Raw genomic sequence first — 21,615 nt, 5'->3', positions numbered from 1 at the left:
TCCTTTTGCTTCCTGATTCCCGATTTGCATAGAACATACCGCACGCTGGCTGCAGCGTCTATATCGCTCGGTCGGCAGATTGTAGATCGCCTTGCCGCAATATATCACGTCCAAATCCCAAAGGTTACCTACTTCCATTCTACGTAGCCTGAACCGGAGTCCGGACACCCGTCCGGATCCCCGAAAAGCCTGACCGTGTTCTATCTGCCAAGAGAAGAAAAAAAAAGAGAAAAATAGAAATGAAAAAAAGCAAAAAAGTGCAATCGGTACGGTTCTTCCGAAGCGCTCTGGCTCTCCGCTGTCCGCCGTCTACTCTCTCTCTCTCTCTTTCACTCTCTCGCTCGCTTTGGCATCGTGGGTGGTTGGCGCTCGTGGAAATCGGGAAAAACGAGGTCGAGGGGGCGGTTACGCGGTACCGACGAACCGAAGACTAATCGGTCGCGGCGCGCACCGGATTCCCCGGATTTTCGAGCGCGCCAGAAAAGTTGCCGGTCTGGAGAACATTTTTGGCAGCCGGCTCGCATATCGCGACCGCACGCGGTGCCCGGATATCGTGAATGGAGAGCACTCCGTAGACGGCGAAGACAGAGAAAGAGAGAGAGAGAGAGAGAGAGAGAAAGAGAGAGAGGGCGAACTGGTTCCCTCAAACTTTCCCTGATTTATGCGAGTTCATTATTATTTTCGCGCGACGAAATGATCACGCCCCCTTACTCTGGTCTCGCCGCTCGGTAGAATCGAAAACTACCTGCCCCGAAGTCGCACCGTTTGAATAATGGAAGCGGGATTCCATTTTTCTGCGAGTCTCTCAGCAGCGTCGGTTATTAATTAACGAGAGTTCCCAAGATCGTTTCGATCCGAGTAAACGTGAAATTCTCCTAATGCTTCTGGATCGACGATGGTGTTCACCCGGTCGGGATGGCAACGCGTCGCGTTAAGAGTTGCACGCGCAGCCAAGCAGCCATCTCCGTAGCTTACCGCGCAACGTGTAATTTTCAAGTCGTTCCAAGTGAAACGAATCAAAAGTTACCGTTCAATTTATTCAAACGGCCCGAAGGTTCTATCGTGCTTCCACCATCGTCCAGATTTTCGCGTGCATTTTTAACGCATCGTACCTCGCGATTCGGTGAGGCCTTGGCCACGCCATCGTTTCGCTCCACCCCTTATTCCCGCTATTACACCGGGAATGCATAGGAATCGGGCAGAATTCGCGGCTCGCAGGCCTCGAAATTTCTGTTACGGGCAATAAAGGGGTGGACCGCTTGGTAATTGAACGGCTGGACGTTGCGCGGAGGCCGATTTTTCGAAGGGGAGCGCACGCGCGCGCGCGCGCGAGCACCTCCTTTGGCTCGAGGATCGCTGCACACAGGGCTCTCGAGGGGCCCGGTAATCATAGTTTCTTGCCGTTAAGCGTGATGGCGTCTTGGTCGTTGAAACCGGCTCTCCCCACCGCGTTTCCGTTCGCCGTGGTACACTTGCTGCTGGTAGGGGAGCCCCCCGTCGGGGCCCGTCGAACTTGGAGTAGCCGAAGAGCCACGCTCACGGTCCCCGTTCAGCCTCCCTTCGTTCATTCCGGGTACAGCCAGTTTCGTAATCCGTATTCCCTTGCAAATCATCGAATACCTAAGTCCCTCGAATAGAATCCGTCCTCCACTCCGCGTCGAGCTCAGCTTTCACCTCTCGACCACTCGAGTCTGCCTAGGACTCGTGCGAGTTAAGTCATTATCCGGGAACGTGGTCCGCGATCGGGACGCCCACGTCTCCGTCCATCTGTCCCTATTATTATTAGCAGAACGGAATCGGCCGCGAGCGGTTTCACCGAATCTTATAAATAATTCCCAACTTCCTCGGAGCCTGGACGGTGGCCAACTGGCGAAGTTTGATTAGCCGCCGGACTTTGGTGATCGATCGAAATTCGCCATCGATTAACCGAGCTGTGCTATCCACCGCGATCGTTCGAGACGTAAGGAACGAAGTAATGGCGGAGAGCGGAGAAACCGATTTGCATTCGTCAATTCAACGACGCGCTACGAGCCACGGGCCCGACGAAAAGCCGTCCGTGGGTGCCTGGCTGCGAATTATCGAATCATCTAGCCCCGATACTTGTTAACTGGTACAAGTTAAGTCATTACTGAGGAATGCAGTCGCGCAGGGGCATGCATTATACATTTATGCTGGCTGGTTGCTAGTCGACGCGCTACCGTGGAACTACACAGCCCGACCGTGTTGTTCCCTCTGCGGTCCCGCTGACGATCTATCGATGCAACCCTTTCGAAAATTATCGCCTTTCAGGGGGTTCGCGCGTCGCGCACGGCCCATTCGCGCACACGCGCCCCTCTCTTTCTGACCGCGCTTTCCTCACCCCAGTTCCTCGCTCCATTGTTTCCTGGCGATCGTTGTTTTTCTTCGTTGAAGAATTGCCTCGGTCGTATAATTCATAAGAACGTCGTTAGTGGTACGTTGCCGGAATACGCATGGCGCTTTTCTTTGTACGTCGACGCGATCGAGGAAGAACGATAGCCTCCCTCGCCCTCCGCATTCCTCGGTGGTTCGTTATACCGCGAAAGGGTTGAAACCCGCCCGCCTACCGTCTTAATCCCCTTGACAGTCGGACAAGCAGCCACTTTACCGAGAGAGACTCGCGTCAAATTCTTTTCTATTCTCATTCAAACGAAGCGGGCAACGATTCGTGGGATGGACGAAAACGCGGGGAAAAACGCTGGTCGTGTGGCGAGGGAGCCTCGTCGTCCTTTGTCAGGCGGAGCGTGTACGCGTGCACTGCTCTCACCCCGTCTCGCTTCCTCCGTTTACCCGGCTCTCCTCTTTCCTCGTCCGTCCGTCCCGCGGTCTCTGCTCGAGGTCTGTGCCCATAGAGTTGGAAATAAGGCGGCAATAAAGCATATGTAAAATATATTCTGGAATTCCTTTTAGGACGCAGATATATGGGTGGTTGGTGGGTCGGTTGCCCGCTGGTAACCGCGTCCCCCTTTGCACGTCCGATGGGGGATATACACGCGTGCTGGCCTTCGTATGCGTGTACCAACCGCGTGAGTTTATAGATGCGAGCCGATGTAAGTAAGACAGACGATCCGTTTCGTTAGAGGGTGTCGCGGGGTTACCCACCTGTATCAAACTCCGCCACCTACCTCCCCGCGTCCGCCTTCAGCCCCACCGTTTTCTCGTCTCGCCGCGCTTCTTTCTTGTTTTTGGACGGCCATTTATACCACGGCCCATTTGCATCGACCCTGACGACTGCGGGATGTATATATGATGTATCTACAGGCTGATTCATAGTACGAATCGGTTAAATGCCATCGAAAACGCGGAGATATCTCTGATTGATCGAAACAACCCCTTTGGATGGGGACGTAGTACTTCTCGTGGCTACTTGGATGGGTATCGCTTATACGTCGCACGGTGCGCGTCATGTTTTTCATCCCTCAGAGATGACGCACCGTAATTGGTAGACAGTCTTGGATACAACTGTCTCGCTGTACGCAGTTTCCGTGTTCATGGTTCGACGAGCGCGTTCGGGGACCACCCGAGAAGAGCTAGAAAATCTGTAACAACTTCCGCCTTATGAGCGAACAGTGTCTCGCAATGTCGTTACGGAGTCAAAGGGAAAACTGTAGAAACATCGATTTTCAGGTCGTCTGGGCGGTGAAAAAGAGACGGAGCACGTTCGAAAGTGAGCCAGAAAGAGGGAGGAGGTGGAAATGGTGGTCGAAAGGGAACAACAAGACGGAGGATGGAGACCGGTGGTGGCGTCGACTGCTCGGGGGGAGAGAGATCCGGGGAGAAAGAAAGAGAAAGATATATGGAGCCGCGAGGTGTCGCCTTACAACCGGCTCGGTTCGCTTACCTACGAAGCCTCTTTTGCATGCCATCTCCTCCACCATCTTGGCTCGCGTTGCTCCTTTTGCGCTCCGTTCCTTGGAACGTCCTCCTTCCTCTTCCCTTCGGCTCCTATGGCCGCTGGTTCGCCCGGCTCGCTTGCTCGCGATGCACCGTTGCGCGTTCGGTCTTTGCATAATTATTACAGTTACCGAGAGTAGCAGCTGGCTCGTTGCAGAAGAGTCACCTTGTCTGCTGCTGCGCCTCCGACACTACCCGATAGACGTCGTCGTGCTATCGCGCGGCGTGCCCCGGCGACCAGACGCCACGTCCGAACGAGGAACGACCGCGACTCGCGTGTACGCGTTAATTAAATTTCGCCGTGGCTCGCACGCGATCTCGCGTCGCCGCGGTTCTTTTTCGGCCCGGTGTAGATCGAAGACTATGCACGGAATAGTTTCAGTATCGTGGCACCCGAGGATAATCGTACGTTCAGCATCATTTGGAAAGTTCGCCACGCGGTTACGAGGACTGGAATGGTTCGAGTATTAGATTTGTCGCGAGTTGTTGGATCGCGAACGATGAACTCGCGTTATTTCCAATGGTATCGCCGTTCGAGACGCACTCGCTCGTTTCCTACCTCGCATGCCTCGACCTCTGGAGGGTATCGTCGAACGCGACGCAGCAAATAATGCTGTACATTTAAATGAGCCGCACGGGAATACCGTAGCACGGAATAGTTAGCCCTGACTACTGATTGATGAACGAGGACGTGAGTTATGGACGACCTTCGCGCGATTTCGTCAACGTTCCAACCGGTGTATCCAGTCGGACTACTAATTCTCGGCCTGGCTAATCGTTCTTGCTACATTATACATGGTTCTACCTCCGCTCGAGCAAAAAAGGGAACGCGTACTCGAACAGGCCCCGAGTCGTTCACCGGCAATCTGTATCGTTGCAAATTATAAAGGACCGACGATTACCGGCACAATGTGCACAAGTAATTTTCAACAACAAGTCGCAAGAACCAGCTGCGTTTACGCGAAATTGTTGTTCTCGGTTTTCCACGAACGATCTCAACGGAACATCGCGCGCATACAAATATCTATACGTTCACGCCCATCGTTTTGAGCGAGTTATTATGTCGATGGGCACGCAGATACCAGCGTTACACGGAGACGACGAAACCACGGCCGGTAATCACAGAGACAAGCAAATATGGCCGCGACGTTAATCCTCCGGAGCGCGAGACAGCTTCGTAGGTAGCGATCTCCGAAGAAAATGAGAACTCCGCTTATTCGTTATCAGAATTCGAGTTCGAGATGTGCGAAAGGGTTGACCAGAGTTCCACTGCAGTTCGCAGCTGGGATAAACTCCTTCATCCAGACGGTTCGCCCGTGGATGGCGCGATTTCGCGCGTGGGAGCAAAGTCGCCACCTTGCCAGCGGCGCGGCAACGCGCTTATTCAAAAGTGGCTGCACGTAAAGCCGATATCTTATTCTCGAATGCTCCATTCGTTCTTCTTATGGTATATCCTGCTGGCTGCCGGCGACATTCTTGTCCGCGTCGCGTAACTTCTACCGGGCACCCCGTCCCTAGCCCTCCTAGGGCACCTATTCCGCGTCCCGCTGTACCGTTTCGCCCGATCGCGATTGCGCCGCGGTAACGACGAGTTTACTTCGATAGGCTAGAACGTACGCCGGGAACACCGCGAAATAACGATCCCCGTCTCAGCCGTGGGAGAGTCGGGTCGGACAATTCAGCGTGTCCGCCTCTCGACATCCGAACCGATCTTCCTCGCAGCATCCCACTTCCGGATGGTTACACACGACGAATATTGGCAGGATCTGGGGATGGTCCTTGCGTTCACGGCGCGGCTACCAGAGCGAGATGGAATAAGGGAAACGTTCGTCGGGCAGAGGGAAGTAAATCTAGGAGGAAAGCGTTGATGATTGGTAGGAAGGGGCACGGTACAAGCTGCTCGAGTCATGTATCGTTCTTGGTGTCGCTTATTTCCGTGCGAGCACCCCCGGTTTATTCACGTTACAAGGGTTTACCGCTGGTGTATTTACGATCCCGGAGGCTTCCGTCGTCGCGCGGTGAAAAGCGATCTCTGCCGGTCTTTCTTCCCGGCCCGAAAGAGAGATAACAACGCCTCTGCGTCGCGGTGCTGTTCGTTAGCGACGCGGTTCTACATAACTTATTAATTACAAGTTGACTAATGCTCTCCAGCTGTGGCGCAGCGCCGCACCGTACGCTCTCCTTCCTTCGTTCTTTCCTAGGCCGTGGCGCGTACCACCAGCCGTCCTCCGACTCTCACCCGGAGCTTTCTCAGCCAGCCCTTCTCGAACGGGGGTGAAAGAGACCGGCAAGAATAGCAACGGGTGGGTAGAACGGGCGTTAGTGGAAGAAAGATGGTAAAGGGACGTGGGGCAAACCCGATGGAGCGAAGGAGCAGAAGAAGAAGAAGAAGAAGAAGAAGAAGAAGAGGAGGAAGGTGGGACAGGAGAGAGTACAACGCGAGGGACGCCAGGCAGTAACTCACGCCCCCGAGAGGATTACCTACCTTGGCAAGCCTCTGGAGGAGGGTGTACCCCACGTTGAGCTACGATCTTGCTGCGTAGCTACGCGTTTCTCATACCGAGTGTCTCCGGGAGTCCCGTGGCTCGCAAACAGAGTTCGTTGCGGCCGTGAAACGTTCGCGTTTCGGGCGGGACACGCGGACATACCGGAAGCACGAGAAACTTACGACACCGGGTACGAGCCGGGCGGACCAACCAGCGAGCGGACACAGGGCTGGCTGACCTTCCCGCGGCTCGTGTTTCCAACACCGGACGGCGAAAGGTCTTCTAATTACGTTCACGATTTATGCGGTTAACTTGCCCTCCATTTGGACGGCAAGAATTCGTGGATAGTAGGACGCCGCCTGCTGTTCCCAAGTTGTCCGAGTCCCAGCTTCTGGACCAGTCCCGAGACCTAGACTCCGAATCGAGGGTCGGCAACCTTTATTCCTTTACGTGGTAGCGCCGCTGACAGTGGGTTTTAACTCGATTAACGTATTCGAACCGATGGGTATCCAGTCTTTCCGAGACGCGGAGGAGCGAAGCGGAATCGGTGTTGCCCCGCCGTTTGTCAGCGGACCGATTTACGCAGGAAAGCGGCGGGCAAATTGGCCGCGTTTAAATTGACCCCGGATCCGACGGTGGTTGAACGCGGACGTAACAAGAAACGCCGGGGTTTCGATTGATGCGGCCATCAGTAACCGTCTTCGAAGCTAAAACCCTCGAGCACCGCAAGGGTGGTTCGTGCCAGCCTACCTCGGTGCCGATCTCTCTCCCGTTCGGCTGGAGGAGGGGGCTTCCGCGAAGGTCCTTCATGCTCCCAGCCAATTCACTTACTTTGATTTGATTGGCCCCGCGTATGATCCGGTTTTGGCGTGTGCGATCTCCGTCAGGGGGATCGAGAGACGAAGGGAGGACCTTGGCATCTCGTGTTTTGCGAACCACGGCCCGGGAGTTATATCGGTGTATCCCTGGCAGCAATCAACGTATTGGTTGTTCTTATTAGAGTTGGCAACAGTCGAAGTATCTCCCTTTCCGCCGCGCTGTTTATGGCCGGCCGCGGCGAAACTTCCTTCCAATCGTGGGAATCCCTTTCCCCGATTCCTTCAGCCCTAAACGAGCCGAGAGAACGCCGCGCCGGATTAGTTTGCGAAATTTTGCACGCTCCTTTGGATTTTCTCCCTGTTCTTCGTAGAATTGATCGAATCACGCCGCTGGTTTCCCTCTTTCCCCTCTTGCCGAAGTAGAACTTCGTTGCTACTAAGTATACATGTATACACGACGCATAAAACTCATCAGGGTTGTACGATGCTGTATGGACACACGTTACACTTGCCTATCTAGCGTAATTTCAACAGCATATTTCCACATTAATGTCCACCGAAGCGCGTCTCCTCACCGGGTACTTACACCCAACCCCTATTCGTCCCTGGTGTCCCTGGATGGTACCCAGCGAGATCCTCTCCTTCTCGGTTTCCCGGATGAAACACGTTCCACGGTCTCAGCATAAAATTTATCCACCGCCCCTTGGTTAAACAGCCACGCACGCCTCTTCTTACTTTTCCGGGAGCGTGGCGGACCAGGAATTTTCCCCCTAACTTCGTTTCGCCCACGATATCCCACGGGGCGTGCGTAAGCTGGGGCGAGGAGCTACGATGGCTGACCGAGTTCGAGGGAAGAGAGCACGGTGGGTTGGGCTCGATCACGAACGCGAGGAATCAGACGAGAACGTATTATCTTTCCCGTTCAAGGGCGTTTTTCTTTCGAGAGTGTACAAAAAATAGACAGTCTTCGCTTTCTCTGGTACGAAAACAACTTTGCAAGTTCAGTTGAAGCGAACGCACCCTTGAAGAAGCTGAGCAGCCGCGGGACACTTCGAAGGAGAAAGTTTAATTCGCTTCGCGACGTGTCGTCCCATCCCCCGCGCGTTGAGGAAGGTAGAATCGAATCGGAAGATGCGTGGGGGATACACGGAAAGGGGAGGACTCGATGGAAAATTAAAGAAACGGCCGCGCCGGAGGGAAACGCAAAACAGCGAAAGGAGGAGAGGGCGGCAACGGAGCTTGTCACATTTTCTACTTTGCGGAGACGTACGAGGCCGGCTTAATTGGCCGAAGTCCCGGTTTTATTTATAAGTTCGAGCGAGAGTCTATCGGGAGCGGGAACCCCTCCTGCTGGTGCTGCTGCTGCTGAGAAGCGATATAACTCCGACGAAGCGGAGGAAGGGATGCTCTCAAGGGGTGGAAAAGAGACACCGGCCGAGACGCGGGGTCCGCGTGACAAATAACCCTTATAAACGGTGCGCCGTAACTCTGCGGCCCTTCGCGAGCCCTGCTTGACAACCTGGAATGAAAATCATGGGGATGTTGCAGCGCCACCGCGAACGCCCGTGGAGGGAGAAGAGCGCGAGAAGAGAGGCGGCGGCGGCGGTGGTGGTCGACCTGGGGTGAACGCTGGGACACTTGATTACGTTGCGATAATATACATGACGCCGATATGAACTCTGCCGCGGCCTGTTGTTGCTCGTCTGCGCGCGATATTGTGTAATGGCCAAACTGGAAGCGGTCCAGTGTGCGGTGGTGTCCGCGCGCGCGCAGGTTTTGTAACGTAGATCGGTATGGATACGATTGTAAATATGACGCGTTTATTGCCCGCCCCGTTTCGAATCGCCCGTTGTTCGCGAAAGTGGACACTACCGTGTGATATCCATCGGACTCCGTTTTGCGCGCGAATCTGATCCCGTGAATTTCGATCCGCTTTCAAATTCGTTCCTTCCGTTCCGAGCTGTCGATAAACTCTTCAAACAGAGATTCCTACGTTCGATCTTTCTTTTTCTCACGCACGTAACATCGCGAGTGATTCGAAAACTCTCGATTAATTAATGGCATCAATTTTGGCAGGTAGCTTATCTTTCCGGGGATTAGCAGCGGGACGCGTGCGAGTCGATTAATTATTCATAACAATTAAACCCTTCCAGTGAAATTAATTTCTCGGTTTATCGCTTAATAACCGGACGATACGCGAGGGTGGTGGAATGGCGTTTAACCGAAACTAATTGTTCCGGTCGAACGAGTCGGTCCGCGCGGAAAAACCTGGGAAGGGTAAAGGGTGCCGCCGCCCTGTGGAAATCGTATTACGGGGATGCCGTTTATGTAGTTCGATGTAAAGCGTATGCGAGCGGCGAGCAAAAGGCGGACTGCCGCCTTACGGTCGCGCGTCGGGGGTTGCTTCGGCTTCGCTGCTGGTAGAGGCGAAACGGGAGGGTTTTTACGAGGCAGTAACGGCCGATAAGGTGAGCTTGCGCCCCCACAGACGGGTTTATTTCGGTACTGCACCCAAGTGGCTGTTCGACAGTGTACATAGGTATCTATCCGGCTGTCGTACACTCTCTTACTTTCTCCCGGTGCACTGGCTTGCCGCGACTTCGCCGCTCTCTATCTGGAAACCGTTTACGCGCCTCTTCTCCGTTTCACCCCCCCCCCCCCCCCCACGCCCCCCTCCTCCTCCCCTTATTTTCTTTTTCTCTTCTTCCTCTTCCACTTCTTCTGCTTCTTTTTAAACTCCCACTTAAGGAGATATCCTGGCCCCGCGGCGTTATCGAGTACGTTGCCGGGATTTTCGAGCCGGCTTCCTCGAAGCCTTTGGACGTCTCCAGCATCCCGAGCTCGCTCAGTACCAAGACGGGATTAAAAGATCTTGTGGTCCGTTTGTAATTGCTATGCGACGTAAACTTTGAAGGTAGCTAGATTAGACTCTCGCGATAGGAGAGCTTGTTCCAGGGAGCGTTAAGATTTCGAGCGAGGTGCAAACGATTGACGACTGATAACGATTGCCTTTCGATGGTATTACTTGGAACAACTATTTACTCGACTCCCCGTAAGCGACATAGCGAGGCGAAGCTTGATCGAGCAAAATCGAAACCTATGCTAGTTATTTGAGCGTCCGTCGGTTTCTCGATCAAGCGATATACCTGTCACAGAAGCATCTCAACGTTCGTTGCTGATGAACGAATGGCCCGAATAGGTACCAGCAAGGCTCGCGTCTCCATGGGAGCCGGTCGAGATCGCGCGAAAGAGAGACGCATGGAGAACACGCGAGCGTTGCTGGCGTGCGTGAACGTATTATTCGAGACGGGACACGCTGGCTTCCCATCGCGGGGAAGGTTGCGGTCCAGCGAAAGGGCACACGCGATCTTCTCCGTTTGCGAGGGCTCGTTTGAACGTTCGGCTGCGGTTTTGTTGGTTGCAGGGACGAACGGAATGCGCAGGCGCGGCCGACAGACCTACACGCGCTACCAGACGCTCGAGCTCGAGAAGGAATTCCACACGAACCACTACCTCACCAGGCGGAGGCGGATCGAGATGGCACACTCGCTCTGCCTGACGGAACGGCAGATCAAGATCTGGTTCCAGAATCGGCGGATGAAGCTGAAGAAGGAGATACAGGCGATCAAGGAGCTGAACGAGCAGGAGAAGCAGGCGCAGGCGCAGAAGGCAGCGGCAGCAGCGGCCGCGGCTGCGCATCAGCAGCAAGCGGCCGGTGGGGGTCCGGAGGGGGCCAACTAGGGGTACGCCCTGCACCGGAGCCCCCCTGACCACCCCACCACCAATCCACACCACCCTCTGCTAGCACCGCAATGTACACAGCTATATTAAAGGTGAGTGACTTCTTCGATACCGACCCCCTTTATTTTTCTCTCTTTTGTCTTTGCCCTTCTTCGCCTCTCTCTTCCTCTCTCTCTCTCTCTCTCTCTCTCTCTCTCTCTCTCTCTCTCTACCTTTTTTTTTTTATTCTCTTCCCATCGTTTTCCCCTTTTGGTTTCTTTCTGTTGCCTCTCGATCGTTCGCGTTCGCGTTTCTATCGGTGGCCTCCCCTTCCTCTCGACGCTTCCCTGTTGGCCCGTTTAACCTGTTAAACGGCCAATTTCTAGCTTGATCGAAAACGCCTCCTGTGCGCGGGAAGCTGGACGGAAGATGTTTCGGGGGACGGTTTCGGGGCCGTGGGATCGTGGCGCGATTAGCATGGGGTTAGGGGAATTAGTGCAGGTGTCGTTTAGATCGAAGAGTCGACGATGAAGCATAAACAAGCGGGAAATATCGTTCGAATCCTTCTTTCGTAGAGAAGCCAGGAGTTCGCTGGAATGGCGCGAGGAGTGATTAATTTCGTTCAATAATCTTCAACCCCCCTGCTATTAAAAGAACGCGAAGAATTACATTCGAAAGTTCACCCTTCGCGATACGAATTGCCAGCAATTGTAGACAAAGTCGCTCGTTGGAACCCTAACGTACGACAAATCTACGCTCCAGCATCAGCCTTAACCCCTTCGGCTAGACGAGCTTCCGAGGGGTGAACCAGCCGATGGTAATGGATTTCTAGACGGCGTTGAACAACGGTTCGGCGAGGTCTCGAGCGTGCATTAAGCTTGATATATCATCGGCGAAAGTTACGGGTTCCCGAAGAAAATGTCGGCTAAAGAACGTTACAAATGGGGCGGCTGCGTGGACGGGCGGGTGGATGGCTTTTAGCCGGTTCCCGTGCCTTTAAAATTAAGTTTACCCGGTACACTTAATGAGGATAAACCACCTGCGAGCGTGCCTTCATAATTTCCTAAGTTATTCTGTTTGCGTGCATTTAACTCTCGCGTTCTAGCGGCCCTCCAGCATCTCGAGGGGGGTTGTTGTTGCCGCGGCAACCAGCCAGCTTGAAATGTTGCTCCATCGTGATTTTCATATTTTTCTCTATTGCACGGACAGCGTGACGGGCGTTAACGAACCGACTGCAATTATCTCGATTCCCTGCAGTTTCCTACGTTCCACGGCTCTCGAGATTATCATCGAGAAACGTTGCCCCGCGTGTTGGACGCGATATCTAAGATGGATTACAAATGGACGACTAAAAGGATAAAGGGCAAGAAATGATCATTCTTTTCCAGTTCGATGGTCGATAGAAATCGTCATTTACCAGGAACTGAGAGTAAAACGAACGCTGTAAGCCACAATTCAATCAAAAGGTTTGATCGGGTGGCAATTTGTGGTTGCGTTCAATTTCGTTGCATTCGTCACATTGTTCGGGCAAAAGGGGCCCTGGTGTTTTCGCCTTTAAATCGTTCGACAGAAATTTTCTTCGAATCTTCTCACCGTCCACGTGGTCGAGAGACGAGAAGACGGGGGAAAAAAAAAAGTGAAATCGTTCGGAGGGGGTGCGAGGGTGGTTCAAAAAGGAAAGTAGAAAGTTGTCGGTCAGGTATAGAGGATGAGAAAAAAAAGAGAAAAAGAAAGGGAAACACAGATCTGCCAAAAAAGATGACAATTTCTCTGTCGTTGCACGTTATCTGCCTCGGGGATCCTCCGGTATAATTTGTACTTTAGCCAAGGGGGGGCGACCGTTCGTTCCCAGAAAACGAACGACCCTTCGAATTGCTTGGCCGTAGCCAATATCGGCTGTAAAAAAATCGAGAGGAGACGGTGTCCACGGTTTTTCTGCGCTTTCATGAAAGTCCTCGCTCGTACGCCGGCTTTGCCAGGCTTTTATGACTCTTTCCATATTTGGCTGGGAAAAAAGGATTCCCGGGAAATGCACCTCGCGCTTTGTGCCGGCCGACGACGTGCCGCTTTCGTTTTGACTCGTTATTACGTCCTCGGTCTTTCCACTATCTCTCTTTCTCTCTCTTTCTCTCTCTCGTCTCAGCTGTTTACTTTTTCTCTCCCCTCGTTGAATTTCCGTCGTTGTTGTCGGGAAATTAATTGTCGACTCGAAGTCAGGAGTCGACTCGTCCAAACGAGCCGGTTCTCCGCGGGCATCGTTACCGTGGCTGACGATAGGGATAGTTACGAATCTTTAGTATCAATTAAAGTAATCGTCTTTCCTTTTTAACATTCCGGATTAATTTACCTCGTTCGTTCAGCTCGTCGAGTTTACCGACGATCTTAACAAATCGGTGACTAATTTCTGTGAATTTTACCGAGGAGTTCGTCGACGGTGTACTAATTGTAATTATTGTGTAATTGAAATTAAGTATCCGAGCGTCTGGACAGATACCCCGCGATCAGTAGTGTGCGTCAAAGTAATTAATGGATGTGGTTTCGAAGAGTATTTATAGCAACCATTCAGTTTACACGAGGAATCATGCTTTGCGGATACTATGAATATTTCATTCGCACAATGACGTTTAATTACACGGTTACGATTCTAACGAACAATTTTCCAGCAAGTTCGTATAGAATCTCATTATCAGCGGCGCGAAGGAAGAGGAATTCGCGCGATAATTCGCGGCTGGCTGCAAATCATATCTACCGCGGCCGTTGGTTTTCCAGATAAACGGAAAACTTTATAAAGTTCCTTTTGTCGGTATCTCGCCGCCCGTAGGAATTCGCCAATTAACTCCACGAACCACGTCGTAATTGTAGGCTGTGGCCGAGCGTACCGATTCGGCGATACTGACCCGCTGCCTGTGATGTTTAATCGATGGACTCGTTCCACGTTCCTCTTGTCGTTGCCCGGTGTTTTCGTGAAACCCGGACTAGTCTCGGCTCGTGAACTCTAGGGCCGTTTCATGGCGTCGTTACCCGGCCCTAAAATAGGATTTTAGCCTTGCAAATAACGGCTGCCGTTGCGCAGCGTGCATCATCGTGCATGCATTACCAGTCGTGTCCCGCATCAAAGTCTCCGTGGGACGGGGATCGAAGAATCTCGGTGCAACGATGTTTAGAAAAAATACCTCTTCCCTCTGGTAGACGAAAAAAAAATACTTCGCGCTTCGCTTTAATTTATCCCGTATCTAAATGCTCGTTGAAAACTCGACTTGCTTCTTCTGAAAAGCTAACAGGTAGAAGATTACATTTCCGAGGGGCGAGTAGAAACATGGCGTTCCTGATTTATCGACTGGAATTTCTCGGAATATTTTTTTTTTAAACCGTCCCCGAAATATCCGAGGATCGTATTTATTGGCACGCATCGCGAATGTTGCCAAAGTGCTCGTACAACAAAGTTGCAGCGAACTCGTCGGATCGGCTACACGTTCAGAAACGAGCGACCGGTTGTTTCTCTCCTCCGAACGATTATTATCCAGCTTCTTTCTTTATCGTCGACGTTCTTCATCGGCGCAACCATGTGCCGGGCACGTTTTTACGACGCAAAGTAGATCGTTAGCCGGCGCATGGAATACTGCCAGGAACTATAACCGCGTTACGCTCGAACAGTAGCGCTCGGGGGGGTTGCCGGTGGTGGGTACGTCGTCGTATCGATACGCGAAATCGATTAGCGGCCCGATAAATTCGGATTTGAGTTATATTACCATATTAATTACATATTTATGACGTTATTTATTAGAGCAGGCGGACGCGGGCGCACTTGCGCGTTTCTGTTGCATTGTTTCGCGCGCTCATTAAATCCCTCGCATTGATATCAGAGCGGTGGCCCTCCATTAAATTCACGACCGCGGTACGCCTCGATAATATAATGAGATATACATATTTCAGGGCTGTTTTTTCCTGGTTGTCGTCGAATTTGCGTGAAATTTACATTTCATTGTCGGCGCGGCGGCCATCCGCCCCGTTTTTGCCCGGTGCCGCGAGCCACGCGGAGCTACGGAGGCCAATTAAGAAGGCCCCGGTACGCGCACCGCTATCGCGCCCGTAGTCACGGCCCAAGAATTTGATGGACCACTGCCGGAGTTTGTTTCCATACGTCACCTCCCTTTCTCCCCGATTCTTTTTTCCCCTCCCCCTTCTGCTCTTTCGCTGTTTCTTCTTCTTTTTCTTATCGTCGCCTGAAATAAAGAACGAGAGCCGCGCAGCACTCCGTCTCGTTCTCGCCCGTGGACCGTCCCGTTGCCGCGGCTCAGATATACGCGAAGATAAATTTTGACAGTGAACAAGAAAAGGCAATTTAGAGGAATTCCGGCGATCTACTTTTATAGGAAAGTTTGCCCCGTATAGACGATAAATCGCGCCCCCCGGCCGAATCTAAAAGCTAGAAATATTTAAAGGCATCCCGGTCCCGAAATCGTGTTTCTCGAACCAGCCGGCGCGTCTGCAGACTTCGACTCGAAAAACGAATTTCTGCGGGCCAGTTTCGTCGTTCGTCCGAGCATCGGTAGACCTTTGAGCAAAAGTCTCTGTCTCGCGTACGAAGACAAGCGTCTTCGGATAGGATCTGGATAGAGGATCGTATAGCGTTTGGAGTTATCGTAATGATCGATAAAAACGGTGACGGCGATACCGAGAGGTGTTTGTACAAGTCTGAAGTATGAATCGCGCGTACTTCGGTGGCTGTCTCATAGAAAGTTGTCGAGGTGTAGTTAATGGCAGTGGTAACCACGGGGTGGCGAGTGGTACGGGTGACATTGCACGAAGCGTTATTTGGTCTATGGTATTGCGATGCCATCTAGTGGGTTTAACGACATCGAGCTTAATTATGGCCGCCTCACCCCTGTTTCCGAGGGCGTGGTTAAGGCGGGGACGCGTGGCGACGAGTATTCTGTCGCATTGGCTCGCCGTTCTATCCCCGTCCGTCGCCATAAATTTTCGTTTCGCGCGAACGAAGGATTGCTTTATCGGTTTTCTATGTCGGCAGGATCGTGGACAGGTCTGAAAATTCCTAGGAACAGGGGGATGAGAGGGAAACTTTTCGAGGTGGAAAATTCTGTAGTACTCCGCGGCGCTATTTTTCGTTGATTGCTCGTTTCCGTCGCAGATGGCAGCACGGGACGAGCCATTCTCGGTGGATAACGGAGCCATTCTGCCTTACCGACGCCTCAATCGGTATGCTACTTAATTTAGAACTCGCTCCTACTTACCGGGTTTAACGCTATTCCACGGTAGTCCAATGATCGCCGGTAATGCGTTTTATGGTTTGTTTTTATCGACGCGGTCGTACAGTAACTTACGTTGATGTTTCTGGTTCTCAACGCTGGGCTCCGTGGTCCGTGCCGAGCCGATCTAGGTGTGCGTTCTCGTTCATGCCCGCGCATTTACTTGCCGCGCGTGTATGCAGTCGCGCTGACTCGGCTGGATCGCCTGCATTTTCCCGACGAACGCATTCTCACGGCTATCCGTCAATAATCCAATAAAGCCGCCTCATGAAGTCCGAATAAAGTACCGACAGCGTGTGATTTTATTGCGCAGTAAAGCGTGATTCCGACAGATTGATGCACGATCTTTTTCCTCTCCCTCTCTCTCCCCCACCTCGTTCTTACGCCCTTTCTCTTTCTCGTTCAACTCTTTCGTTCTTACGCAGCCGCATATATTCAACTGCCTGCTCGTCAAACGGTAGGTCGGGGATCTTTATTGGCTGTAAAGGAAGACATTTTACGATCCATAAAAGCGTTTATAGCGCTCGAGCAGTCTTACCTCGGTTCTTACACCCCAGTTATATCCATTACCCCTTCCGCGGCCTTTCCAAGGGCGGCCACTGGCACGCGCTCTCTCCGCTGCCTTTGAGATTTACAGGTTACGCTCCCGGTAACACCTCGTAAACTTGGCTTAACGACTTTAACCGGGCCTAACTGCTTCCTTCCTGCAATCAAACCCTGACCTACCTCCCGCGGGGACGTCCTAGAAAAATTTCAACGTGGTCACTGCCCGTGAAACCACTGCCTCCACCGTTTCCCTTTCTATACCGCCAACCAATATCCAACGACTACATTTCTCGCGTTCATCCAATCGTGTGCCTCATAGACAAATATCGCCGATAGAAAAGAACAGGAATGCGCGCGATTTTTCAAGCTCCGGGGGGACAATCGTACAAGCTTATCTTCCATCCGTTTGTCTCGACGACATCGTCACGCTCGATCGGCAATTAACGTTACCAGGTCGAGGGATTTATATACGCGCCCGCCGGTAGGTACTGCGCACGATGTGTGCAGCAGGTGCGTACGAATTCCAGAGCAGGAGGAACGTGCTCCTCCCCGTGTCTTATGGGTGAGCCGCGCTGGCTCGCTCTGTGTCCGCTGTTTTATGATTTGTTTTGATTACACTTCATTACCATTTTACGCCTTTCGCTGCCACCGTAACTGGCTGGCAATAACTCTTCGTTGTTGATTCTATCGCGACGTTTACGACCGTCATTATTAGCTGATACCACTTGAACTCTCGTAAAGTCTACGCCCGTGCGTCCGGGACATCCGCTTGCACGTCGGCCAACACAGCGCGTGTGGGAGGGGGTGGTGGTGATTCCCGGCCAGAGGGTGGTTGCACGGAGTGGGGAGACTTACGAGTTGCCGGATCGTCCGGCAGATCGCGCCCTTGTACTCGGCTACGTCTTAATGCCATACTTCATTTATCGAGGCCTCTCTTGCTCCTCTTATCTCTCCACGAGGAATCATCGTAGCCTTGGGCTTGAAACGATTGCCTCGGCTCTTCGATCTTGCTCCCTGTTTCTCCCTTTCTCTCTCTCTCTCTCCCTCTTCCTCTCCTCGTTCCACGCTTATTATCTTCGCTTTCATTTCGCGTGCGCTTACTTTCCGTCGTAAATTCACCCACGAACGACCGGGAGCGGTCGTATCGGGAGGTATCTTGATGATTTCTCTGTAAATCCGAGGCGCCAAGGAAATTTATCTGTCGTTCAACGGACGGATAATTGGATTTTGAGGGACGTCGGATCGAATCGTTAATACCGCTGTCGCTTGAATTTACTTTGCCGCCCTTTTTCTTATTTTTATGAGCGCGCTATTTAAAGGCGACCATTTTTTGTTTGCGTCGTAGATCGTCGTGACAAATTCCGAATAGGGAACAGCGCGGCTTGTTTACCCGCTTGTCACATGAATTCATCTTCTCACTCTCTGATTCGATCGGTACCGAACTACGCTCGTTGAAAAATACCTTTTTCCTGCCACGAGTTTCTCGTTTTCAACTGCTTCCCTGTCGTACTCGTGTACCTGGAATGTAAAGTGCTTTCTATTATTATTGTTGTTATTATAACTTTTCCTCCCCTCTGTAAGAGGTTGAATACTTAAATTTTTCTAGCTGGTTTTGCGATATATAATTTGTCTAATTCTTGACGCGTAAAAAGCTCGTTAAAACTGTGTATTAAAAATTCACTCTCGAGACTGCTTGCCGCCGGCGGGCTTAATAACGTTGAAAATTCGAATGCAAAGAGTTGAGTTTAATTTACATAGCCGCTACCGAATCTAAGCACCAAGTTCGAGCCGCGGCGGGCACTACGGCGTTAAATGGCGCGCGCGAACAAGCATAAACAAAGGCTTTTTCGCGCTGGCCTGATAGCTTAATAACCAGCGTCGCTGATCCGCGGCCCGAACGAAGCCGCGAATTTCGCAAAACCCCGGGTTTTGTAGAACGTTGTATTAGCATTTGAAAGTGGGTAGCGCGCGCCCCGTCTGCCGGCGCCATTGGTCCACATTTACACAACAATGAGGGGCCGCACTCTAAAAACTCCCAGAATCCCCGGGCTCTCCGGGAGTGAACACGCGGTGGAAAGAGCAGAGCGGACGCCCGGACGAAAAAAAGAAAGAGAAACGGAGAATCGTAACGCCATCTCGATCTTTTCTTTACTTTCTCTCCCTTACTCCGCGGCTCCCTCGTGTCTCGCCCTGCCATGCCCCTTCCCCGTTTCGGATTTGAGGTTGGGGCGGTGTGGGTCGCGGAACGGGACAAGAGGCAACGGCACGGCCTGACTAGAGAACCTCTCGCAACACAAAACCTAAGGCTTCCATGGCCTGTTTTTTTTTTTCGTTCTCTTTTTCGGGTCTTGGCTAGCCACAGAGAGAGGATGGCATACGCTCCGCTTCGTCTGGCTGGATATTTCTAACACACGCTACGTCGTCCCTCTTCATCGTTTTCTCCCTCTTTCTCTCTCTTTTCGTGCTACAACGTGATGGCTGCTGCGACGTTGCCAAATTATCTTGCATAACTACTTCATTTTTCCATCCGTCATCGATATACCTATATATCCATTACTCGATCTCTTTTTACTTCCTTCGTACCGCTGCTCGCGTAAAATACCTCGCCACGGAGAGAGTTCTGTTTTGGAACAAAATGGCTCCAGTTGAACGTCCGTCCAACCGTGGCCCCACCATCTACGGCGGGAGAACGAACGATCTCTCGTACAGGAAGTTCACTGAAAGGGTATTAAAAATTCCGCGATTCATAAATCCCTCCCCGCGTAAGATGTTAGCCAGCAAGTAGGGAGTAGCTGAGGAGGGAAGAAAACGAGACCGTGAGCGCGTTAACCGTTTCACGAGTTGTCGCGCGGCAAAGGAGCCGCGACAAACGTTTCACGAGCAGTTTTACGCCTTCTTCGTCCCGTTGGGTGAAAAAGCAACGGGCAGCGGTCGGGTGCGCGCGGCACGGCTGGATTTCTGCTACGTGTCTCGTGTGCGCGATTACACGGTTCGTTTAACGCGGCAGGAATGTCCGCGGCTCGCTCGCGTTGTCCATCAATCGCAATGGGTGGCGCGAGGAATAATCGCCTGGCGATAACGCGGCCGTGGCCGACGCTTAATTAAAAAGTAAACGCGTGAAAATCGTAGCCGGGGACCGTCGAATAGGGATCGGCCAGCGGCGGAGCCCAGCCTCGGCCGAACCGTTTCCAGTTTCGGACGGCTGCTTATTTATACAGACCACCCGGGAGCGAGATCGCGTTGAAATAAAGTGGTACGAGCTAAATGTTCCTTGACCACGAGCGCCCGCGCGCACGTAATAAATATCCCGCGCGGAATTTATCATTGTTCGCATTACTTTATCGCGGAAACGAGATTAATGTCTTTATCCGCGCCGCAGCCGACTTCCGTCGATTTCGCGATTCGCACTTCGGCCGACTGTCGCGCGTTAATAGTTTCGTCTTTTCTTTCTATTTCGTCGGCGCTCGTCGTCGTTCTTTTATGATTTCATATCCCGCTGAACGTGGCATTCAATTTTTTACACTTGAAGCACGTGTTACATCAGAAACGTGTCGCGAAGGAATAATGGTAAAAAGTATCGAGGAAGTTGGACAAATTTTATTGGCCGCGCAGATGTTCGAAGCGTGAGTTATAGGTGGCGTTAACGCGTTTCTTCACCGTGTCCACGAGTTACAAAGATTCCTCGTGCATCCGCGTTCATTGTACGCGGCCCAGGAACCCTCGCTCGCATCAGCTTCCCTCTTGTGCGACGTCCCCGCTCGCAACCCACTTACACGCATCGCGACATTGGACCGACTACTTTCGAGAGTTTCGAGTCCCCGCAAAACTTTCCCGCGTCCGCTAGTCGCGCATAAAGGCGAGCGACTTTACGAGCAGACGATGGCCAGAGTGAACTGGCCGCCTAATTGCGATACACTCGACGGGGCGCCAACCCTCTGGAAAGATGCACTTCCTAGCCGTGGGAAAAGTTGAAAAACAACCGAGGATTCACCCAATTCTACCGTCCGTCTTCGGAGTTACTTAAAATTATGCGCAGAGGAACACACAGGGAGGAAGGGAATGGAAGTTAATAAGGCACGGAAGATAATTACCGCGCAAGGGGTAAGATAATGCTCGTTCGACGATACGAAGCAAGGGAAAAAAGGGTTTACGACGCCACTTGAACTATTCTGCTAGTCCTGGAAAGTTGCGCATCTTTGTAAATCACGATAGGAGTTGGAGGGAGTCCCGCTCGATCCCCCGAGAGATTATTCTCGCATCAGGCCGCGGTCGCGGTAATTTATTCGTTTTCAACTAAAAACGGACAATGGAATAAAAGTTTGGAGGGAAAGTTTATGCTCTTCTTGGCTACGCGAGTAAATCATGGCCGCGGTATTGCGCGCGCGTGCGCGCGCGTTAAAAGTTCAGGGAGCAGCGGTGCGAACGGTGGCGAAATATGAGAACTAATTGCGACGCACTCCGCGGGGAGTTAAATCGCCGGGCGTAGAAGGATAGGGAGGCCGGTCGGGCTAGAATTTTTAGGTGACTCTCTTTCCACTCGGGTAGTGTATAAACTTAAGAAGAAGGAGCGGTGAACCGGCTTGGGAGGGGCGCGACGGAGCGTAGTTATATCCCGCGCATGTTGGCAGCAGCTCCGGTGTGTTTTTCATTTTCTTTATATCACCCTTGACGCTCGTAAAACCATTACCCGTGACCGAGCGAACGCAACTTCTATATAAAGCGTATCGGTGTGCGCACGTCCACAGGCCCGCGCCGGCGATCCGCGCGGTCTTTGATGATACCGGGAACTTCTTTTCGCTTCCTCGTTCTACCCCACGGCCGGCGCCCGCGACGACGAACCCAATTTCCTCGGCGACGGAAACTCTC

At 52.3% G+C, this 21,615-nt stretch overlaps 1 protein-coding gene across 4 annotated transcripts in view; it reads left to right on the top strand.

Annotated features, from left to right (window-relative positions):
* The window catches only part of Ubx (ultrabithorax), a 276,625-nt gene that overhangs the window by 88,745 nt on the left and 166,265 nt on the right, over window positions 1-21,615 (top strand). For all 4 annotated transcript variants that reach the window (XM_076897958.1, XM_076897960.1, XM_076897959.1 and 1 more), the window contains one exon: window positions 10,641-11,049. In XM_076897958.1, coding sequence (XP_076754073.1) covers window positions 10,641-10,957 — 317 coding nt within the window. In that variant the 3' untranslated portion in view covers window positions 10,958-11,049. The remainder of the gene's footprint in view (window positions 1-10,640; window positions 11,050-21,615) is intronic.

This window comes from Xylocopa sonorina, chromosome 7, assembly GCF_050948175.1.
Source record: "Xylocopa sonorina isolate GNS202 chromosome 7, iyXylSono1_principal, whole genome shotgun sequence".
NCBI classification, from domain to species: domain Eukaryota; kingdom Metazoa; phylum Arthropoda; class Insecta; order Hymenoptera; family Apidae; genus Xylocopa; species Xylocopa sonorina.
Note: the sequence above shows the minus strand (reverse complement) of the source record. Positions and strands in the feature narration are given on the sequence as shown.